Raw genomic sequence first — 24,996 nt, 5'->3', positions numbered from 1 at the left:
GTATCAATTAAAAGAGTTGAAATTTTCTAGGGAACAGAAAATAAGGAATAACAGTCAAGGAACTACTATGTATATATATATATTTGCCACAATCCTTGTATATATGTGACCTAGGCTAAGGGCCAAGGAACTACTATATTTTCCCCCCCACAATCCTTTAAACTATATATGTGGCTGGGCCTGGTGTCTCATCTCTATAATCTCAACTCTGTGGGAAGCTGAAGCAGGAGGACTGCTTGAGGCCAGGAGTTCAAAACCAGCCTAAGCAAAGTAGTAAGACCTGGTCTATACAAAAACTTAAAAATTAGCCAGGCATGTGGTGTATACACATGTAGTCCTAGCTACTGGAAGGGTCACTTGGGTCCAGGAGTTCAACATCACAGTAAGCTGTGATTGTACCACCACTGTACTCCAACCTGGGCAACAGAGGAGACCCTGTCTCTAAAAAATAAAGAAAGAAAAACTAAACTGTGCGCGTGTATAATTTGGATAAAAATAATAACTAAACTGAAAGAGAAAGAATGAAAGATAAAGAAATTAGTCCAGATGCAGCACAAAAAGACAAAGAGATTTAAGACATGGGAGAAAGGTTAAGAGAAACAGTGTGAGGGGTGGCGCCTGTGGCTCAAAGGAGTAGGGCACCAGCACCATATGCTGGAGGTGACGGGTTCAAACCCAGCCCCAGCCAAAAACTGCAAAAAATAAGTAAAATGCCTTGGAGAGGGAAAAGAAGGAAAACTAGGGGAAAAAAAAAGAGAGAGAAACAGTGTGGGAAAAATTACAGCAGGGAGAAGAGAGGAAGAGGAGGGGAGGCATCTCTGGAGTGAGGATAACCATGAGTTTCCCAGAAATGATGAAGATATGGATGCTCAGATCTGAGAAACCAATGAATCCTACGAAAGGTAAATAAAAAGAACCAAAAACAAAAAGAAAATCTTAAAAGCACCAGGGAGAAAAGGTAGACTGACGACCGATTCCTTGTTAGAAATAATGGAAAACAGGCTCAGCGCTGTGGCTCAAGTGGCTAAGGCACCAGCCACGTATACCTGAGCTGGCAGGTTCAAATCCAGCTGGGGCCCGCCAAACTACCACGGCTGCCACCAAAAAAAAAAAAAAAAAAAAAAGCCAGGTGTTTTGGCAGACACCTGTAGTCCTAGCTACTTGTGAGACAGAGGCGGGAGAATTGAGCCCAGGAGTTGGAAGTTGCTGTGAGTGAGCTGTGAGGCCACAGCACTCTACCCAGGGCAATAGCTTGAGGCTCTGTCTCAAAAAAAAAAAAAAAAAAAAAGAAAGAAATAATAAAAACAGCAGCACCAAGAGAAAAACACTCAATCTAGAGTTTTATACCAGTGAAACTATGTTTACTTACCAAGGTCCAGGCTAGGCACATTTCTTTTCTTGTTTTACACAGTTTTATTAATTTCATAATTTTATTAACTTTCACCCCTTTGTTTTTAACTTACATTGAAGATTTTTAAGACCACTTTCACTAAACCTGCTCCCTCTCCCAGCTCCAGACCCTAAAATCCTCTTTCCTTCCTTCCCCAGACATCAGGAAAGGGTGGGTTGTCCACGTCTGGCCTTATCATTCCTCATCTTCCATTCATTCTTTAACCTACTGCGTTCGGAGTCTCTTCACCCTTTCATGGACACTCAAAGGCAATCAACCACCTCACTGGAAAACCCAAGGGTCTCTTCCTGTTTTGAGTGCACAGCAGCTTTGGACACTATTCTGTTTCAGAACCAGCTTCCGATCAGAAATCTCAACCTTCAACTCAGAGTGTCCACCTTTTACTCACGATTGTCCCCCATGTCCTTCACCCTGCTCAAATGGTTCTTTCCTCCTGGGCTTCCTCTCCTGGTGACACCATCTACCCAGGCACACAGCCCCTGCACCAGTTCTGACAACTATCTTGCTCTTTTTCCCTACAGCCAAAAGGTTACCAAATCTACCACTTCTGGCTCAGAAATGACATTTTTCTTTTTGAGACAGAGTCTCACTCTGTCACACCGGGTAGAGTGCTATGGCATCATAGCTTACAGCAACCTCAAACTCTTGGGCTCAACCATTCCTCCTGCCTCAGCCTCCCAGAGAGCTAGGATTACAGGTGTGAGCTACCATGCCCAGAAATGACTTTTATTAATTTTGACACAAATAATATTTATTGTAGAAAATTTTAAAAGTACAAATAAGCAAAACAGAAACAAATTACAATCACTCAGAATCTCACTCCCTAGAGATGATCATTTGGTGACTATATTTCAGACTTTCTCTGTAATATATTTTTATTTATTTTTCTGTATACTGAAATATATATATACTATAAAATAGGATCATTTTCTAGACCTTGTTGCAATGTGCTTTAATTGCTGGTCAATATACTATGAGTGTTCCTATGTACACAGATTCACAAACCATCATGATGGCTACACGCACCCCATTCTATTGTACCATCTTTATTTAACAATTCCCCCTAAACTCAACATTTAGATTGTTTCATATATCTCTGAACTATACACTAGCAGCACTGCTCCTAGAGTCCTCCACTCTCCCTCTCTTGCCAGGGGGCCTTTGCAAATGCCACTTCCTCTGCCTAGAACACTCTTAGCCATCCACTCTCAGTTCACCTCCACCTGCTTAACTCCTCCTCTTCCAACGCACCTCCTCAGGGAAGCCTCCCTGACTGCCATGCCTCACCAAAACGCCCCTCCCCTCAGCCCACTACTGCTCTTTCGCCATGTTCTACATGTCAACTCCAAACTTTATTCACGTGATTATTTCATTCATGTGCCTCCCCATTAGACGGTGAGTGCTGGGAGGGCAGGGCCACAGCTATCTTGCTCATTGCTGCCTTCCCTGTCTTCTGAGGTAATGGGCGTTCAAAAACGCTTGTGGACTGGATGAACAATTGAGTGACGAATGCTGCAGTGCACGTGTCTGCAATGTCTCTCAGTCTGCGTCTTCCTCCTTCACTGCCACAATTCCCACCTTGGTGCAGGCCTTCATCATCTCTTCTCTATGCACTTGTGGCCTCCTAACTAATGTCACTTTCCACTTCCTCCACTTTGCCATTAGTGCCAATTTTCCAAAACCAACGTTCATCAGGCAAAAAGAAGCAAAGCAGCAGCAGGAATCAGAAACACAGAGCAAGGTGGTGTGTCCATCCCTGGTGGAGTGCAGAATGCTACAACCACCAACCACTGCGGAGGGCCACGGAGCTTCCTTCAGAAGTTATGGTGTGATCCGGCAATTCCATTTCCAGGGACACACTCAAATAAGGGAAGTCCGGACTCGAGCAGGTACCTGTACACCAGCATTCACTGAAGCCTCATTCCCAATAGTACTCACAGTATTCATCGAGGGATGAACAGACAGACAAAACGTGCCGTGTGTATACAGTGGGGTGCTCAGCCTGAGGACACGCGTGACACCTTAAAAACATTATGCTCAGTGAAATAAGCCAGATACAGAAGAACAAGTGTGTGACTGACTTACATAAGGTACTCAGGGTAGGCAAATTCAGAGGCAGGAAGGAGAATGGGGGTTCCCAGGTCTGAGGAGAAGGAGTAGGAAGAGGTTTTTAATGGGTACAGAATTTCCATTTGGGATGATGAAAAAGTTCTGGAAATAGATAGTGGTGGTGGTTGCATAACATTGTAAATATATTTAATGCCACTGAATTGTACACTTAAAATGAGTTAAAAGAGTAACTTTTATGTTGTACATATTTTACCACAGTTTTAAAAAGCAAGTGCAGAGCAGAATGTGTGGAATGCTGCTATTACGTGGAAAAAATAGAAGTTCAATAAATACAATTTAAAGCTTTAAAAAAAAAGATGGTACAAATAAGTCCACATATATCAATCAATAATCAGACAAAGAATGCAAGTAGATTAAAGAAGCCTATCAAAATACATGAATTATTAGATTTACTTTCTTTAAAATCCAGCTATATTTAGATTACAGAAGACATGCCTAAACAAAGTCGCCACATATAAAATATAAAAATAAAAGAGAGTTATGGGTATGACTTGCTACTAATCACAGAAAACATGGTCTAGCAATATAATGACAGACTAAAGATGTAAGGCAAAAAGCATCAAGATATAGAGGTACGGTAATTATTAGCTGATGGAAAAATTCACCCAAACAAGATGTAACAATCATGAATTTGTATGCCATTTATACTATAGATTCAAACTGAAACAGAATGGAATTATAAGGAAAATACAGACAACTTCACAATCTTAAGTGAGAGATCTTCACATACTTTTATCAAAAACAGATAAATCACATAGAATTTAATAACCAGTTAGCATATATAAACAACAAAATTAACAAACTCGAGCTAGTAGATAGATAACTATACCCAGGAAATAGAGAATATACATTTTTTTCATGTTAATAGAGAATATTTTCAAAATTGATTGCATTAAGTCATAAAGGAAGTCTTCATTCATTTCAAAGAATTGGTATCATATAGACTACATTATTTGACCACAGTATATTTAAACTTAAAAATTAACAATAAAATTGTCATTATATATATATATATACACACACATATATGCATACATACACACAGATTTGGATACTTTGATTTATACATCTAAGTAATTCATTAAGTAAAGGGAACATTACAATAAAAATTACAAAGTATTTCAAGTGAGTGACAATGAAAGTCCCTCCTACATGTATCAGCCCCTGGAGGATGCAGAAGGCAGTGTGCATAGGGGTAATTTATAAATCTAAATGCATTTCCTTAGAAAATAAAAAAGGTCAAAAATAAATACAGCGATCAACACAAAAAGCTAGCCAAGCAAGAGAGTGAAATCACAAAGGGCCGAGAGAAAACCCTAGAGAGTAAATTAACGCACATCGTGAAACAGGGAACAGACGGATGAGCAAGGCAATCAGGGAGGCCGGGCAGTGCTCCCGAGATGACCCAGAGGACAGACGGCCTCTCGTGGAACTGAGAGAGAAAAGGTGCAAATAAGCAGCAGTAGAAATTGAAATTAAAAAATCAGAAAACTTGTAGGTTTCTGTGACTTGGGCTACGTAAAAAAAGAAAATATTAAAAAGGGCTATAACTATAGATACAGAGGTAGTTTGGAAATAACATACAAATATATGAATAGATCAGAAAATTTGGGGAATTCAATAATTTTCAAAAAAATTAAAAAAATATAATGTCAAAATTGACTCAGGAAGAAATAGATAAAAAGAAACAGATGATACAAACAAAACAGAGTGACTTGACTGGACTCGGCCAGGAACTCCACAGCTTCCAGAGGCTGCAAGAGCCAAGGGTCAGAGTTTCTCCCAGAGACTCCCACGGTAGTGTGAGAGCGGATTTCTGCTCAGTGACACTGATTTCAAATTCATGGGCTCCAGAAGAATAAGTGCCTGCTGTTTTAAGAGAAGAAGAAAAAAGAAGAAGGAAGGGGGACAGGGGAGAGAGGGGAAGGAAGGAAGATGGGAAGAGGAGGAGGAGGAAGAAGGAATATAAAACTAAAGAAAACAACGACTAAAGAAACCACTCCAGCCCCAAAGACACCAGACCCAGAGTTTTTCAGGCAAGCTTTACCTAACCTTCAATGAAAAATAAATTCTTACCCAAACTTTTTCAGAGACTAGAGAAAAAGAAAAGCTGCCTGTGGGGTGGGGATGGGAAGCCTAGCTAATGCATTTTTATTAGGCAACACAAGACTGATACAAAAATAAAAATAAAGAAAATATGAGAAAGGAAAATCGTAGGTCTATCTCACTCATAAACAAAGATGCAAAAATCCTAGAAAACTAAATCCTGCAGCACATACAAAAGGCAATATTAGCACCTCATAGTCAAATTTGGCTTAATCCCTGGCATACAAGGGTGAATTAACATCAGAAAGTTTGTTGCAATAGATATTACAAGAATAACAGAGAACAACAATTTGATCATTTTAATAAGTGCAAAAAATCATTCTACAAAATTCATTACTCCTTTGTTATAGAACCAACAATTATAATAATAGCAAATCCCTTAGGAAACTAGGAAACATCATAAAAATAATTTCCAATTCTTTGTGGCTAATGGAACAAAAACAACACAAGATTGAATTATTTTAAAAAAGTTGTAAGAGTAAGGAACCTAGAGAGGAGCTAGGGCACTTTTCAGCTCCATCTGGAGGAGGAGGATGCAGAGTAAAGCCCTCAGGCTCTGCTGCACGGGGTGGAGGCGTCCCCAGAAGGACTGGAAATAGAAGCTGGTGACAGTAGAAGCTTCTGGCGGGGGAGAACCACGGGGAGAGTGAACAGAGTGACACTGCGGTTCATGATAAGCCCGACTAGGAAAATCAGGTTTTACTTGTGTGCATCACTTTGATTTTTAAAAAATATGATAGTTCTTCTATTTAAAGCCAATTAATACTAATCTCTCTCCATTTCTACCCAGCAGAGACGCCCATTAAAGCAGGACTAATGCAACTAGGGAAATCGTGCCCCACCACCTCATCTACATGACTAGTTGCAGGAAGAAAAACAGTGAAGAAAGAGAAAGCTCTGAGTGGTGACCGTGTCCACTGGCCAGCAAAGGAGGAGAGGGACTCCACACCTCATGTCTGTCCCCTGAACCAAAGGTTGCTGACAGGAGTGCAGGGAGAGACACCAGCACAAGGACACAGGCCTGCCACCAAGACTCCTCGAGGGGTGAGTCTGCTTGGATGAAATTACCTATTCCTTAGCTGTAAAAAAAAAAAAAAAAGAAAGAAAGAAAAAAACCAAGCTGTACTCATATTTCCAAAGATATCTGGTTTCTCAGAGATGGACTGGTACCAATCAAATCATGATGCATGATCAGAGTGCCTTGTTTAATTTATGATGGAAATAACGTGCCCTTCCTTTCTCCACCAGGGCCCCTGGTCTCTCAGTATGCAGCTACTGAAGAAGCTGGATGCTGGCTAGACGGTTGGTCAGTCACATGCTGAGCACGGGACAGGCATCAGGCACACTGAGCGGGCTCCAGTCTCCCGCCTGCTGCACACTCCACTTCCTGGGGGAAGAAGCAGCAGTGCCTCATCCTCAGTGTGGCTCTGCCCCCTGGCAGCACTGCACCCTGAGCCTCCTTTCCTCTGTTCCAAAGCTGACCAATCTCCTGGGGATGGTAAGTTCTTGTTTTAGTGTGTTAGTCACTGATTAAGTTGGGAAGCTGCTTCTAGGCAGGTAGCTATTCTTTGGCCTTCCAGTATGAGGTCATTCAGTAAGTAAAACCCTTCTTAGAGAGTCATTTCCAAGTCCTTTGGGGTCACATCACTTTGTCCCTGATTACAGTCTACACCTTGTCTAAGCTTCATGGTAATGTTACCCGCCCAGCGCCCACCCCCAGCTCAGCAGTCCCTCTCCATGAGGGGCCTCTGCCCTGCACGGCTCTGTCCACTCTGGACACTACGCCTGGTCCTCCTCCATGTCAGGAATCTCCATCTGGGCAGGCCACTCTGTCTCGACACCATCACATGGGCCAGGCTCTCTCCCTCTGTCCTCCTCACCCAGAGCTGAGTTAGTTTCCTGATCAGTTGTCTCTTGGCGTTTCCAACGTTCAGAGAGGCACGTGGCTTGTACTCACAGACTAAACCAGTGACAGTGCAAATCAGTCAACCCTAGACTGCAGCATTACTTTTTAAAAAATCAATTTGTTTTTTCAGTTTTGTTTTGTGAACCAAGTTTCATGGGCTCCTGGATTTTTACCCATTTCTGCACCCCCACATCACTGTCCCATCAATGGAGCTCTCAATGACTTCAGCAGGAGCTCTGCAATGGAAAAATCACGTGGAGACTGTGGTTAGGGTTGTCAGACATGGCTCTAGGACATACTCTCCCCTTTCAACATGCAACTTAGGGTTAAGGCAGATATAAGGGCAGAAAGTGAGCAGCCCACAGCCAGTGCTGAGAGCAAGGCCCACAACACAAACAACAGGTGCTAAATCTGGCAGGGGGGGAAAGAAAGCTAAGTTCAGAGTGCTGCATGGCCACTGGGTCCACCTGCATTTCAGCCATACTGTCTACTTCCCAGCCAAGATTCTGCTTAACAATCTGTCCTACCTTACTCTTGACTCAGCTTCCTAGGAGTTGGTACTCCTGGGGGAGAATTTTTCTGAGAAAATTTCAATATAAACAAATTCATCAAACTTTTACAAAATAGGATTTGGAAATGTTACAGTTAATGCACAATTATAATGACCATGCTCAGTACTTGTCTGAAGGGCTAGAGAATGTAAACCAAAACCCAAGAAAAGTACATTCCGTTTCCTTTGTTTTTCTTTTCTTTTTTTTTCTTTTTTTTTGAGACAGCGTCTCACTCTCTTGCCCTGGGTTGACTGCTATGGAGTCACAGCTCACAGCAACCTCAAACTCTTAGGCTCAAGAGCTCTTCCTGCCTTAGCCTCCCCAGTAGCCAAGACTACAGGTGCCCACCACTATACCCAACTAGGTTTTAGTAGAGATGGGGTTTCACTCTTGCTCAGGCTGGTCTCATAAACTCGTAAGCTCAAGGGATCCACCCGCCTTGGCCTCCCAGAGTGCTGGGGTTATAGGCGTGAGCCACTATGCCGGGCCAAAAAGCATGTTCTTTTGAAGAGTGAGCAGTGTCACTTACTAAGTTAGCTGGCCAAAATAACACAGAAAAATCTGACCCAGGTCCATGCAAAAGTGGCTTTTTTCTTGCTATTCTGGTTTACAATGAGGGGCAGGACACGACTGTTGAGAATTAACTGTAACATGTTTATTGCTGACCGTTAACGTCTTGTCTAGATTGTGCTTCACTTACTGACTGACTTCTAAACAACCTTATTTCATACTTAATAATGAAGGATTTGTGATTACTTACAATTTCAGACACTGGGATTTGGTACAGTTACATGGCTTTTTAGACTTTGTGTCCCATGAACTAAGAGTTACTCTATAAAGATTAAAAAAGAAAATGTATTCAGATGGTTGCCCTTTAAAAAGAGAATTAACTAAGCAGCTGGTGTTTTTCAACAAATACTCAGAATTTCAACACCAGACAGTTACAGGTATTATTTACAGGGGCCTTATCATGAAATGGGAAGCTGACAGTGTGATGGGGCTGCCTTGCCAGACCCAGCCAGCGCACCAGGGAGTTGGCGGTGGGTGGGGAGCGGGATCCCACTGCCGTTCACACTTTTCAGGAAATCTGCCTGGAGCGTCTTCCCTGACCTGTTTAAACCTGTATTTTGTGTGTCCCTCCCCTTACCAAATAGGTCTTTATTCCCTCTAAAACCTAAACACTAATGGGAAATGTGAGTGAAAGAATGATAAACCATTGTTCACATTTTCCTTAGCACATTTCAGGCTGTACACACTGTAACGTTACTGACAACATCAAAGCACGTTTCAAGGGTGTTGTGTGATCACTGGGGACTGTCCTCCTTGTAGGAGGGGATTATTACCACTCCCTCCTAACTGCATAGGGGATTAGCCCAGAATCATCTCCAGGGACATGAGAGGAGGAGATACAAACTCCTTCTCTAATGTGTCTCTGGATGCTGCTAAGTATGAGGGTGGCTACAGGTTCAACACAGGAGAAGTTCCAGAGAACTTCCCAGAAGTGAGGGAACTACGGGAGCTAAGAATAGGAGTCACGCGAGAAGGGCAACAGGGGAGCCGTGTGCAGAGACACCCCTGGTGATGAGGGCTGTCCCTGGGCACGGAGGACGTGGGTCTGTCTATCTCATTCGCAACATCCTCCTGGAGGTTACATATGCTGGCTTCATCTCTGCCATGCACTGGCTATAGCAAGGACACAACATGCTCTTGGCTTTCCAACAGAAATGAGAGCAGTATTTGGCACAAGAGTGATGCTTACTGACAGTCCTGTGCCACCACATGGAGCACAGGAGTGACTCCGTGCCATTTGGGGTGTAGCTATAATTAATGCAAACATCCTGAAGACAGGTGAGCTCCCTTGCCCTGTCCCTTGTACTCTGTGGCCCATGTGCATACTTGATGGCTAGCTGTCCAGACTGGGGTCAGTCCTGAGCCATCTTAACCCGGCCGCTCCCCTTTCCACCCTGGCATGGACACCACCTGTCGGTGGGCCACTGGTCTTCTGCCGCTGTTCTCACCATCTGTGCATCTGTTTAGGGACCTATCTCTACCCTCTACTGTGAACAGCTCATGGTACCTAGACACATGGACACACTAATTGTTACTTCTTCTGAAATATCTCCCATTTTATAGACAACGATCCCAAACTCTGTCACTGACTGCAGCATTCATTCAGTATTCATCTAGTTTGGGTGTCCCATTAGACAGGAGAGGTGCAGCTTTCTGCCCCTGTGGGTGTCTGCAGGGGGCAGGTCTAGCTATCTCACCCCCTGCCTTCATCTGTGGGCCAGACCCAGGCCTGCTCAGGAGAGGGGCCATAACACCTACCTAACTGCTCTTGCCCTTGGCCACCTCAGACCTGCCCTGAGCTGGGGTCCAGGGTGGCCTGCCGCTCCTTGTCCAAAGGTAGCCAGAACTGATAAATGCTTCAGAAGACACCCCAAATAACTCTTTTAAATTTACACTGCCTGTCCTGGAGGAATCCCCCAAATAACTGGGGACATGAGACACACACAAATGAAAAATCAGAGAACATACAGTATACAATCAACTGGCACAGTTTTACTAATTGTAAATGACACAGAAATTAAGAGACTGGATAGTTCAATACAGATGAAAGAAGTTAAAACAAAATACTTTTGAAAAAGGCAAAACTTGACAGCAGCTTCTAATGTTGTAAAGTTTCATTATTGGTCAAAGGGATGTTTCAGCTAAAATAATAGCATGAATGGCGACACTCCATTAGGAGGGAGCCCGAGAAGTGTGAGGGAGCAGGAGCCAGCTGATTGGAGTGGGATCTAAGTGGAAAAATGCTTCTACAGTTCTAATTATATTGGACTCTTTCTTGGTGCCACTCTAAAAACTCTTCTAATTCTAAAGAGTTATAAGAGTTAGAAGAGGTCTGGACAACTCTGCCTCAGGCAAGCATTATAAATAAATTATACCACAGTGAGATATAACCTAATCTTTAAGAAAAAAATTTCCAGAGAAACAGACTCTCAAATATATATGTATTTTTTTCAGTGAGGTAGGTTGTTTTTTATTTATTTATTTATTTATTTATTTATTTTTGCAGTTTTTGGCCAGGGCCAGGTTTGAACCCGCCACCTCCAGCATATGGGGCCAGCACCCTACACCTTGAGCCACAGGCGCTGCCCCTCAAATATCCTTTATTATGATCTTCATCATGGTACCAAAAACAATAGCATCAACAAGGTCAGAATTCACATTTGTTAACTGACTGGTAATAAGATTATCAAAGCTATACAGAGAGACAGGGCATGAGTTTTTATTATTATAAAAGGATTTTTCTTAATATGATAAGCTAGTTAATAAGTTAGCCAGTTCACCACCCAACTCTAAAGAATGACAATTGGGTCAATTTATGCATTTCAGATCTTGGTCTCAAGGCCCAAGCTGACCTGCTATGTCATCTGCTAGGGGAGAGATGTTTGAATGCTGGGTTGTCAGAGCTTCTTTTCAAGAGGTAAAAGGGGCAGAGTTATGGCTGGGAACTCACACAGAGTGAAATAAGCAGCAAACAGTTCTCTGACTGCCCCCTTCCTGCTACACAACAATACCTTCAGACCATCTGTCCTGTGGATGTTGAGGTAAAAACTACGGGGACATTTCAGTGGAGCAAAATCAAATGAAGTAATTGATTGTATCAAGAAATAGAAACACAAAGCTCATGTTATTTCTGGCACATCATTTATAATAGAAAAATCTTTTTTAACTTGCATAATTACTTCAAAATAAAGAAAAATCTAGTATAGCTTGGGAAGGAGGAGGAAGGAAAGAAGAGGGGGTGAGGAAGGGGGGTGGAGGCGGGAACGTCCTCAGCATGCTCCTGCATGAAAACGCGCACCAGCTGCACTGCAGCAAAGCCTCAGTGGCCCTGCGAGTTTCAGAGCACGCGCTTAAAGTGCTGCAAATGTCAAGAGTCCATGAGTGTCCTGTACACAGTCACGCACACAGCAATGCACCGATGTTACCAGCAGACCCCAGATTACACGAAAGATAAGTGAGCATCTTCAGGATCGTGACATCTCATATCACCCCAGGTAACTGAAGATGCAATGCTACTAGCAGAATCCAGATGCTGTTTAAGTCATTTTTGTTGATGAGATGACCAATTACAGAGACACGAAATGCACCCTCACTGGCCCATCACTCCAGGACGGCGAGGCAGGGAGAATGGCTCCTTCTAGTCTTTAGTCCACCAGAGTAACAGGAAGTCACCAGCTGTGGCACAGCATCGCACACACAGCCAGCTCCAAGAATCACTGCCAGAACTGAAGGAGCAAGTCACGTGAGCAGCCGCCACCTTCAGCCACAACACTGAGGTCAAAGTGCTGATGGAATGTGGTGTCTCCAGAGCCCTACGCAGTAGCTCCCATCACAGCCTCTCATTCTTGCCCCAAATGCTCTCCTCACTCTCACCAAGGTCATCCTAAAGCTCTGTGCCATGGCAGAACTCTGCAGCAGCCTGGAAACCTCTGGAGGTTTCCTGCTATCGTCCAGGCCTCAGAAAGTAGGTCTGCATGAGGTTGCAGGCCAAAAACCTGGCGCAGGCAGGAACAGACTGATGTCCATTACCAGTGACAGGGCTCAATGAACAGGGAGAGTTGCCCAGGCCACCAATAGCACACGAATTATTAACCTGACACGGTTGACAACTTGGTTAGTTTATAATTAGGTCCAACTATAAATACAACTTTAAAATCCAAAGTCCCAGTGCAGCCCATATTCACCTGGAGATGGTGACTACAGATCCATGTGTTAGTACCTGCCACACAGCAGGAGCTGACTTAGCGTGGAAGGCAGAGGCCCGCAGGAGATTCTACAGACCACCACCAATGCTAAGTAGCTGCCACATCATTGCTTATATTGATAACAACAAAAAAGAAACAGACCAGCATAGTTTGAATCAATGAGAAACCAAGCTAGACCTCTAAATGGTACCAAGCCTCTGACACTGACAGGGACAGCAGGTAGCAGAATAGGAACAGACGGAGGAGACTAAGGCTCAGCCTTTCCAATAACAATAAACCAGGCGAGTACAGCGACATTGTTAGTGGCATTGCTTAAAGTAGAAAATAATTTTTTAAAAGTCATGAAGATATGCAGGTAAAGCTTAGTTTATAGCATAGAAGAAAATCACATTTGTATTCCAAAGCCTCTTAAACTCTTACATTAAAATAAGTAGCAATGTATTGCTTTTAATCCTTACCCAGCCAAAGTTATTTTTGGTGGTCCTGGAAGAGCTGATCCCGAGGGGAAAGCAGATCCGTTGACTACAGATGGTAAGGCTCCGTTATCAAGCTGTATAAAGCCAAAGGCAACAATATTTTGAATTAGCAGGGTTTTTGTTTGTTTGTTTGTTTGTTTGAGACAGAGTCTTATTATGTCGCCCTCGGTAGAGTACCATGAAGTCATAGCTCACAGCAACCTCAAACTCTTGGGCTTAAGTGATTCTCTTTCCTCAGCCTCCCAAGTAGCTGGGACTACAGGTGCCCATCACAACGCCCGGCTATTTTTTGTTGCAGTTGTCATTGTTGTTTAGCTGGCCCAGGTCAGGTGTGCTACGGCCCCAAGCCAAATTAGCAGGTGTTTTAAAAGTTCTGCCCACCAGCTGTTGGGTACTGATACAAATGATTCTTTTCTTGAAGAGGTTTAGATCACAAACCCTTTACAGCCGCGCCCAGACCTGATTACAACAACGAATCCACTAACATCTCAAGAGTCACCTCACAAACCGGCCTGGCTACAGGGTGGGTGCCCTGGAGTGAGAAAACCCCCCAGAATCTGTAGGCAAAGAGGGGAGCATGTGAGGGACACAGGGCCCCAGCCACACTCCCCAATTCGCACAGCTGTCAGTCAGCTGGTTGGGAATATTATATTGGAACACTTTCATTCTTTTTTTTTTTTTGAGACAGAACCTCAAGCTGTCACCCTGGGTAGAGTGCGGTGGCATCAGAGCTCACAGCAACCTTCAACTCCTGGGCTTAAGCGATTCTCTTGCCTCAGCCTTCCAAGTAGCTGGGATTATAGGCGTGCGCCACAACACTCAGCAATTCTTTGGTTGTAGTTGTCATTGTTGTTTGGCAGGCCCAGGCTGGATTCCAACCCGCCAGCTCCGGTGCATGTGGCTGGCACCCTAGCTGCTTGAGCTATAGGTGCCGAGCCAACACTTTCATTCTTGTGAACTCTAAATTGTGAAATAAATTCAATTACAAATTTACATTTGTAATAAACTAAAAATGTTACTATGTTCTTAGTTTTTTTTTTTTTTTTTTTGAGACAGAGCCTCAAGCTGTCACCCTGGGTAGAGTGCCATGGTGTCACAGCTCAGAGCAACCTCCAACTCCTGGGCTCAAGTGATTCTCCTGCCTCCACCTCCAAAGTAGCTGGGATTATAGGTGCCCACCACAACGCCCAGCTATTTTTTGGTTGCAGCTGTCATTGTTGTTTGGTGGCTCAGGCTGGATTCTAACCTGCCAGCTCAAGGTGTATATGGCCTTAGCTGCTTGAGCCACAGGCGCCGAGCCCTATGTTCTTAGTTTTAACATAGAGATCTTAACATTGGCAACTACTGTTTTTTATCTATTCAAAAAGTATTTTGTAGTCAGCTTTGACCGAATTCAGAAGCAATGTGTGTAATATAATCTCTGCATTAGTCATGTCCTTTGCTCTCTTGTCTCTTTTTTTTTCCTTTATATTATTAGCATGGCTCACAAAGGTTATTAGTTACAGGAAAGGAATGGGGAGCAAAACCTGAGTTTATCAGAATCTTAAAGAAGTAAAAGTATTGGATAAAATTATCTTTTGAGATTATCTGCATATACCACAGTTAAACATCTTATCCTTGTCCCCTCCACCCTCTTAAGACTTTAAAAATAAGCTTTAAGAAGTATAATCTTAGAAAACACATTTTCTTTATCCTCTTCACTTTTTCTCTTCTGCCCCCCCCCTTTTTGCAGTTTTTGGCCAGGGTAAACCTGCCACCTCTGGCATATGGGGCCCAGCGCCCTACTCCTCTGAGCCACAGGCACCGCCCTCTTTTGGCCCCTTTTAAAATTGTATGTAATCCTTGCTTGATAAGGCTGGAAGATATTGAGAGAGACTCTGGGCCATCTCCCTTCCTGAGCCCCAGGGCTCTTCTGTCACTCTGTCACTCAGCCCAGAGGTGTGTTCACAGGGTGCAGACACAGGTGTCTCTTGCAGTTACCCAGGGACCTAATGGTTAGGCCTGTGTCTCCAAGTGGCAGTCTGATGTATTCTACATTCTCTTGGAGAAAGGATTTCATAGTTCTCAAGGTTGAAGCATTTACATAAACCAGGTAAAATTACCTTTCCCCTCTCTTATTTAGCCCCAAAATATAGCACAGAAAAAGAGATGTCCCAAAATACAGGCCATAAACTCAGGGCAGCGTTAGGCTAGAATCCCTGAGTTTTCTTGAGCAACTTTCAGCCACCTAGGAGTAGGGAAAGTCAGCTCAGAGCTGGGGCACTCTGCCTACACCCTGTGCACAAGTCACCTGGGCATCTTGTTCAAATGCAGATTCTGATCCGCTGGATCTGAATCTCAGGGCTGGGGTGGGACCTGAGATTCTGCTTTCTAACCAGCTCACTGGTACTGCAATGCTGCCCACCCAGGCACATGCTTTGCATAGTGAGGAAGCAGAGCACTCTGAGCATGTAGCAAATACATCCCTGAAAGAATGAGCCCTGACGTCCACACTGGATTAGAAGGTTAGGGAGCCAAAGTGGGGACAGCGATAAACAGTCAAGGCAAGATGGGGAGGAGGTGGGAAAGGCAGGAGGCTATGAGCCAGTGCCCCGTGGGCCTCCCTGGTAGGTGGCTGACTCGTGTGGCAGAGCAACGGCAGAGGTTCTGTGCAGTCCCCACACAGACTCCCAATCAGGTCCTGCCATATCACTGCTCAGATTGTTCACCTCCTGCCAACTAGTTATCTGAGAAATATTTAATTTACTCATTCAACAAACATTCATTTACACATACTCCCTTAGGGACCTCAACTATTCACATGACTTTTTTTTTTTTTTGAGACAGAATCTCACTCTGTCACCCTAGGTAGAGTGCCAAGGCATCATAGCTCACAACAACCTGAAACTCTTGGGCTCAAGCAATCCTCTTGCTTCAGCCTCCCAAACAGCTGGGACTACAGGTCCAGCTACAGGCCCACCACAAGTCATGGCTAGTTTTTCTATTTTTAGTAGAGAAGGGGTCTTGCTCTTGCTCACACTGGTCTTAAATTCCTGAGCTCAATGATCCACCTGCCTTGGCCTCTCATAGTGCTGGGATTACAGGCGTGAGCCACTGTACCTGGCCCTATTCACATGACTCTAAATGCCAGCTCTGCAGTAGGGACTCAGCTTCATCTCTTTAGCACAGATCTTCCTTATTCTACTTTTCTCCACAACATCTTTACCTGGATGTCCAAGATATCTCAGATTCAATATGTCCAAATGGACTTCCTGGACACCTTCACAAAACTTACACTATCTCATCTCTGTTGATGGAAACTCTTGTCTTTCCATTTGTACAGGCTGAAAATGTTGGGCAGACCCCCAGTTCTTCCTCACATCCAATCCATCAGCAGATCCTACTGGCTCAACCTCCAAAGAACCCCGAGAAGCTGCTCGCTCCACCTGCCCTGCCATCACCAGGTCTCAGACAGCACCAGGGGTCACCAAGATTATTGCAATATAGGCTTGCCTGCTTTTGCCTAGAACCCACCTCCCCACCAGTCCCTTAGCAAGCAGAGTGAATGCCATGATCTGATCCCCCTGCTGTCTTGACTTCTTCCCTGCTACACTCCTCTAGCTCACTCCAACCCAGCCCACTGGGCTCCACACGGCCACCCTACCAGAAGCCTGTGCTATTTCCTCTACCTAGAAGGTTCTTCCATGTGTTAATCACCTGGCTCATTCCCTCACATCCTTTGAGATTTTGCTCAAATGTAACCTTCCCCGTGGAGCTGTGACCACCTGCTTAAATATGCAAACTGCCTTCTTCCTCCACCAACCCCCATTTCCCCATCTCTGCTCTCCCAACATAAAATCGACCTATTAGATTTGCTAATTGTCGGTCTCTTGCACTAAAATGTAAGTTGCAGAAGGGCAGAGTTGTGTATTTTGTTGGTTTACTAAGCTCACTGATGTAACCCAAGTGCTCAGAAGAGCACCTGCCCTGCTGAAAGAGGAGTGAGCGTCCTGCATGTGCCCAGCTCTGTGCCAGTTCCCAGTTCACTGAGATGAACAAGACACACTTGGCCTCTGCCCCTGGGGAGCCTGCATTCCCATGGATGGACGCAGACCATCCACCAAAAATCATCAGACTGTGACAGTGTTGTCAGGAGACAGGTGCTGGGACAATGACACTGGGGCGTTAGGGAAGACTCTTCTCGGGAGGTAACACTTCACAACAAGACTTGGGTAAAAGAGCTTATTTGTCTTCTACTTACATGTCATATATCATTTATGGTATAATCATAGAAGCAAAGATTTAAAAAGCATTTTCATAGTACTCAGGAAGTTGAGAGTTGTTCTGGACAGGTAGGTAGCATGTGCTGAGGGCAGGGATACAAAGGACAAATTTAGCAAATGGGGCAGAATGCTGGACTAGAGGTTGTAGAATGCAAAACAGCTTCACATAGTTGGCAACGAACCATGTCTGGGACTGACCCCACCCATCCCACAGCGTCTATCACAGTGAAGGGATTGATTCTTGGTAAACATTTCATTTTTGATTTTCAAATGAAAGATAAATTATATTTCCTCAGTGATTACAATTAGAATTTCAAGAGACAATAATGCCCAACTGTACTTTTTTTTTATTAAAACAATGACTCACTTGTTGTGTAATGAGATTTAATTTTGCTGGTACTGGCAAAAATCTTCCTACTAAAGTAGTCATTGGTTTTGAGACATCTGTAAGGAAGACAATTAAAAGTAATAGCATGTATTGTTCCTTTTCCACTTCTACATGGAAGCAAACACAAAAATACAAATGTATCATGGATTTATCATGTGCAAAGTTTATTTATCTCAATCCTGGCTGTTACAAAACCTTTCCGGTCAGTGTTATTATTATTATTTTTTTAATCATAAAGCTACTTGACCTGAGCTTCCAGGGACAGTCTACTACGCTAAAAATGTATTCATTTCCAGGTTCCCAAATTGTGGCAAGGTACCCTGGGGTGCCACAGAAAACTTGCTCATTTTTTTTAGAGATAGGTCAGGTCTTGCTACGTTTCTCAGACTGGCCTTGAACTCCTGAGCTCAACCCATCCTCCACCTCAGCCTTCTGAGCAGCTGGACTACAGGCCTGCACACAATGTCTGGCTTCTTCTATCAGGGGTGTCCGACCTGCAGCTTGAGTGCTACATACATTATATGAGGCCTGTTTTGCTTATTTGTGGTGCTAGATGTCACAAAAATTACGCACAAACTTTTTTTTGTTTTTTGCTCAACAGCTTTTGTTAGTATTTGTGAACTTAATGTGTGGCCCGTGATTACTCTTCTTCCAATATGCAGCAGGAAAAAGAAAAGGTTGGACACCCCGTAGGTATTTTATATTTTCAAAGAAAGCCCAACGACATCAGTTGGACACCATTTGAACTACTTTCAATTAACAGGTTTTCTTTTTTCTCAATGGTTACTAAGTTAGGATATAAATACTTATTAAGTTATTTGGATCAAACTACTTAATGTTGGAACTGACAGGTATTTCTTTGGCCTAAGAACACCATCAGAAGCATTCTTTTTTTTTTTTGAGACAGAGTCTTACTATGTCACCATCAGTAGAGTGCCATGTCATCACAGCTCACAACTTCAAACTCTTGGGCTTAAGTGATTCTCTTGCCTTAGCCTTCCAAGTAGCTAGGACTACAGAGGTGCCCACCACAATGCCTGGCTATTTTTTGTTGCAGTTGCCATTATTGTTTAGCGGCCTGGGCTGGGTTCGAATCTGCCGGGTCTTGGGGTATGTGGCTGACGCCATAACCACTGTGCTACAGCTGCTGAGCCTTTTTTTTTTTGAGACAGAGTTTCACTTTGTCACTCGAGTAGAGTGCCATGGCATCCTAGCTCACAGCAACTTCAAACTCTTGGGCTCAAGAGCTCCTCTTGACTCAGCCTCCTGAGTAGCTGGGACTATAGGCACCTACCACACCTGCCACAGTACCCAGCTACTTTTACTAATTTTTTTTTTTTTTAAGACAGAGTCTCATTATGTCACCCTCAGTAGAGTGCCATGGTGTCATAGCTCACAGCAACCTCAAACTTTTGGGCTCAAGCAATTCTCTTTCCTCAGCCTCCCAGGTAGGTGGGACTACAGGCACCTGCCACAATGCCTGGCTATTTTTTGGTTGTAGTTATCATTGTTGTTTGGCAGGCTCTGGCTGGGTTCAAACGTGCCAGCTCCAATGTATGTGGTTGGTGCCCCAGCCACTAAGCTATAGGCTCTGAGCCAGTTTTCCTAATTTTAGTAGAGATGGGATCTGGCTCTCCCTCAGGCTGGTCTCAAACTCCTGAGCTCAAGCAATCCACCCACCTTGGCCTTCCAGAGTACTAGGATTACAGGTGTGAACCACCACACCCAGCCCATCAAAAGGGTACGCCAGCCCAGTACCCTTCACTAAGGGTACTGTGAACCTCCATGCTCAGGAGTCTAAACAGAAAGAGAAATGCATCCTACTTCTCTGAAGCATGTGCCAGGCTGCACACACTTCCTTCTCTAGTTTAGGCATCCTTTGAGTGAGGAAATCTAGCCTCAGGCAGCATAATGCATTTTTGTTGGTGGTGTTTACTATGTACACAGCATACAAAGGAGACCAGTGCTATGCTTATGTGATAAGGAAACTGAATTAGAAAGATCCTCTGCAGATCTTAAGTCATTAGGACTCTTGTGTGTCAGGAGAAAGCAAAGTAGATCACATATGCAACACCTACCTACAGGGAACCAAACTAGAAAATCTGTAGCTAATCTGTAGCAAAGAGCTTCTTGAGGTCAAAGCCCCAACTCCAGCTTCTTCAATGAAAAAAGTAAATGTAAATGTTAAACTGAAGATGTTTTCTCTGTCCAGGGATATAAGACACTGTCAGGACAAAGTAGGAATCACACTTTGTCTTTTTGCCCTGGACTCCAAAGGCCAGTGAAACTACATTTGGATACAATATTGGTTTAAAATTATTGGCAAAGAAAGTGAGTCATCTGACAATGTAATATTCTGGCTAACTCAAGATCGAGTGATGTGATCATGTCTAGTCTACACAGAGATGCCCACTTTTCAAAAATTAGCATCTAGGATGGGCGAGGGGGCTCACGCCTATAATCCCAGGACTCTGGGAGGCTAAGGCGGGTGGATTGCCTGAGCTCAGGAGTTCAAGACCAGCCTGAGCCAGAGTGAGACCCTGTCTCTAAAAAAAAAAAATAGCCGGGCGTTGTGGTGAGTGTCTGTAGTACCAGCTACCTGGGAGGCTGAAGCAAGAGACTCACTTGAGCCCAAGAGTTGGAGGTTGCTATGAGCTGTGATGCATGGCACTCTACCGAGGGCAACAAACAGAGACTCTTGTCTCAAAAAAAAGAGAGGTGTTTACATTAAAACATAGATCACTGACAGCACACTTGAACAGTCCCCCCACCAAGCCAATCTGAGAAAGGTTTCAATCTAGAGACAGCTCAGCTCACCCACTTGTGGGATTATTAACAAAGCAGTGTTAGTGGGGACCACAAAGCTTTCTGTAGCCAGGTCATGTGAAGGCGAGCTATCTAAGAATCTGAGACAGTCCATACAAGACATACAAATTAGTTTATAAAGATAAATTTTGTTCTATTCTTAGCGCACTCATATGAACTAAGAGGTCTACCAAACTGCCCATTAGATAACCTAACTGGTTACTTTTTTTTTGAGACAGAGTTTCACTATGTTGCCCTTGGTAGAGTGCTATGGTATCATAGCTCACAGCAACCTCAAACTCTTGGGCTTAAGTGACTCTCTGCTTCAGTCTCCTAAGCAGCTGGGACACAGGCACCTGCCACAACACTTGGCTATTTTTTTTGTTATTGTTGTTGTTGTCTGGCAGGCCCAGATCAGGTTCAAACCCAGCAGCCCTGGTGTATGCAGCTGGTGCCCTAACCACTGAGCACATGCACTGAGCCTGGCTGCTTCATTTTTATTCAATGTACAAAGCCATACATACTTACTAATTACTTATGATGTATGATACGATTTTTTAAATTATTTTGTACCTGACTGTAGATAATTATTTTGGTTTTGATACTGAGGAACCAAATGAAGTGCTTTTAGTTCTCTCGTGCCAGAGTTGTCTATACACAGCATCTGTGTACCCCCTTTCAACTGACATATCACCTAGAATGAAAAACAGTGATCAGATTTCAGTTTTAAAAAATAACTCCAATAATATGAACCTAAATAAACTCACATCTGATAAAACAACTTTAACCTCCAAATAGATCTGTTTTCTATTTCTTACTCTATAATAATGTGCTCTCTGGAGGTGCCAAGGGGCAAAAAACTTCCCAGAAATTCTTCCTGAGATGTATTCAAGGTGAACTTCCTGCACATGTCTTTCTCCACAGGGTCTGACCACCGAGATTTAGTTTAGGGTCAGGTGACTATATGCCAGCACTTCCTTTGGCCTGCCCTTACTCCAGTTTAACAGACCTGATTAACACTTAGAAAGGCTGTGCCCCTACTCCCTCTCTGTAACTGAGCACATACTTAGAATGGCCTAATTTTACTTAGTAATTCTTTCCTGCCACACACACATTAAGATGTGGGATTTTTTTTTTTTTTTTTTGAGACAGAGCCTCAAGCTGTTGCCCTGGGTAACATCACAGTTCACAGCAACCTCCAACTCCTGGGCTCAAGGGAGTCTCCTGCCTCAGCCTCCCAAGTAGCTGGGACCACAGGCACCCACACACTGCCCAGCTATTTTTTGGTTGGAGCTGTCATTGCTGTTTGGTGGGCCCAGGCTGGATTTGAATCCGCCACCTTAGGTGTATGTGGCTGGCACCTTAGCCACTTGAGCCACAAGTGTCGAGCCAAGATGTGGGATTTTTAAAATGTACGTTTACTTCTGTGTACCCTCAGTGAATCCCCAACAATTAAAAAAAAAAGTGTACGATTACTTTATTTGCTGTAAGTCCAGCTTCGAAAGGTTAATCCCAGAATTGTGTTGCCCAGGCTGGAGGGTAGTGTGCAATTATAGTTCACTATTGCCTCAAACTCACGGCCTTAAAAATCCTTCCACCTCAGCCTCTGAGTAGCTGAGACTACTAGATACACACCAGATCTAGCTGATTTTTAAAATTTTCTGTAGAGATGGGGGCTCACTATGGTGCGTAGGCTGGTATCAAACTCCTGGATTTAAGCAATCTTTCCACCTTAGCCTCCCAAAGTGCTAGGATTTCAGGTGTGACCCACTGCACCCAGGCACCCATTTGGATTCTGAGTCTAAGTAAAGCCTCAGTGAGCCAGGTGAATCCACCAATAAAACCAAAGCACTGATGGGGCTCACTGTGTGCCTAGCTCTGTTCTAGGCTACACGTCATGGATACAAAGGCAAAAGCCATGATTTATTTCTGCCTGCACAGCTACCAGTTTCAAAGGCAGAACCGCAACTACACAGAAGCTGTGGTTTCTATGCTTATGTTGCTTAATCCAGATAGGAAAAAACCAAATTAGAATAAAGGACCAGTGTTGTCGAAATAACACACCAGAACCTACTATGGCAGCGAAGAGCAAATCACTGGATCAAAACTTACATCACCTGTTAAGAAGCCAGCATTGGTGCTCAGCTGGAATTGTATTCGAATGTGGAAGATAACAGTTACAGCTACACACACACACTCAAAAAAAAAAAAAAAAAAAAATGGGGAAAAGACTCAGAGTGGACTTTCCAAGCCTCTATCCGTTGCACACTCTTGGACCCGACCCACACAGGAGCCTCTGTCCTGCCTTCTGGGGAGTGTGCTAATAGCACTCTGTAGTCTAGGGGAATCAGAGACTTCCCCGCTGACCCACTTTGGGGACCCTAGAAAAGCTCTGCTCTCCGAACCCAAGACCCCAAATAGGACTAGCAACAGAGGCGAGTAATGGTATATGCTGCAGCTAAGCCAAAATTTGTGATGAGCTCATTTTCAAGTATTTTCTTGTTAAAGTCTATGCCTTAGAGCTAGGACCTCAATTCCAAGTATAAAGAATTGCCAGGTGAAGGGCAAGCATCGGTTCTTTGGTCCCTAAGTGCTTTGCTAAGGGAATGTAGGGGTGAGGTTCCCTGGCTCCCCATTCCTAGTCCTCACCACAGTGAGACTGTGGAGTCTAGATGCACCACCTGGGAGGACAAACGTAGACGACATAACTTCTGTTTTCTTATCCACAAAAGGGATAAAATAAAAGTAATGCCTACCCTACAGAGTTGTTAGGATTAAATGAAATAATCAAGGTGAAAAAATGTTACATAAACCATAGATGTGACTGATGACATCCTATGTGTTAGTTGTTATCTTTAGAAACCAGAAGACATTAAGAAAGGCAGCAGCCTCTGCCCTAAAGCCACAGAGCTTCAGCCCACCCTCCACCGATACCCCAACGCAGGCTCAGCCAGTCCCCACCGCAGTGCCCAGTCCCTAACTCAGGATAGACTGATGTGACTCGTGCTTACTTTCCTTAAATACAGCAACATCCTAATCTTTGTTAGGTTTGCTAAGATTGACAGAAATGAGAATCTTAGATGTGAAGTGTGAAAGACTCTAGCTGATGTCCTTTTCTTTGATGGATGAGACAAGTCAAAATGCTATTTCAACAAGTAAAGAGAACAAAAAACAAGGACTGAAATAATCTATGAACAGAGATAGCAAGGGTGCAATATTTAATATGTTAATCATACATAGTTTCTTTGGCATAATTACCATTGGGTTCAAGTCTTTCTTGTAAGAACAGCCAGAGGCGTCCTCTGGTTCTTGGGACGATGGGAACTTGCAGCACGATTCCTGAGCAAGAGGATTCTGAAGAGTTGTCTCCTCTGGATTGTTACTTGTCAGAGTCCCGCCTGCTTCCTTTAGTTCAACCTAAGAAAAGCAATCGTCATTTTAGGGAACACATGGTAGACACTTGCTCTCGGAACTGCATAATACAGAAAATTTAAAGCTGAGCTCCATGTGAAGTTACATTTTAAAAGAAGAAGCACCCTCATTCTTAACGCCTCTCTTCCACACTGGTGCTTCTAAAACTATTACTCTATGAGGCAACAAGAAGGGATGACAAATGGTCTGACCAGACTCCCTGGGGATTGAGGACTCTACAGACAAAAACCATTTGTCTATGAGGCGTGGATAAGTGATTTCGTTGTTTGCGCTATTTCAAAAATACAGTCTGTGGGCGGCACCCTTAAGTCAGTGGGTAGGGCCTGGCCACATACACGGAGGCTGGCAGGTTCAAACCCCACCCAGGCCAGCTAAAACAACAATAACAACTGCAATCAAAAAATAGCTGGGCATTGTGGTGGGAGCCTGTAGTCCCAGCTACTTGGGAGGCTGAAGCAAGAGAATCGCTTAAGCCCAAGAGCTGGAGGTTGCTGTGAGCTGTGACACCAAGGCACACTACTAAGGGTAACAGCTTGAGACCGTCTCAAAAAAAGTTTTTTTTTTTTCCCCTAAAATATGGTCTGCAGAACCGAGAAGAGTCCCCAGTTGGTCAAGGGCCTCTCTTGCTGCTTAACAGCCCCCTATGCTAAGGGGCTTCCCTTAAAATGGCCTGAAACGTGCCCCTTCACATGTTTTTCTTTTTCTTTTTTTTTTTTTTTTGAGATGGAGCCTCAAGCTATCCCCCTGAGAAGAG

The 24,996-nt window shown here is 43.8% G+C and overlaps 1 protein-coding gene across 1 annotated transcript in view; it reads right to left on the bottom strand.

Moving 5' to 3' along the window:
• Positions 1-24,996, bottom strand: part of TESMIN (testis expressed metallothionein like protein) — a 39,070-nt gene that overhangs the window by 13,043 nt on the left and 1,031 nt on the right. The window contains exons 2-5 of the mRNA XM_003798297.2: positions 24,069-24,227; positions 21,384-21,504; positions 17,985-18,061; positions 13,338-13,429 (exon numbers count right to left, since the gene is read on the bottom strand). Of these exons, the coding sequence (XP_003798345.1) occupies positions 13,338-13,429; positions 17,985-18,061; positions 21,384-21,504; positions 24,069-24,227 (449 nt within the window). The remainder of the gene's footprint in view (positions 1-13,337; positions 13,430-17,984; positions 18,062-21,383; positions 21,505-24,068; positions 24,228-24,996) is intronic.

The sequence above is a fragment of the Otolemur garnettii genome, unplaced genomic scaffold (genome assembly GCF_000181295.1).
Source record: "Otolemur garnettii isolate 467f Iridium unplaced genomic scaffold, OtoGar3 scaffold00134, whole genome shotgun sequence".
Taxonomy (NCBI): domain Eukaryota; kingdom Metazoa; phylum Chordata; class Mammalia; order Primates; family Galagidae; genus Otolemur; species Otolemur garnettii.
This window is presented reverse-complemented; position numbering and strand designations above follow the sequence as displayed.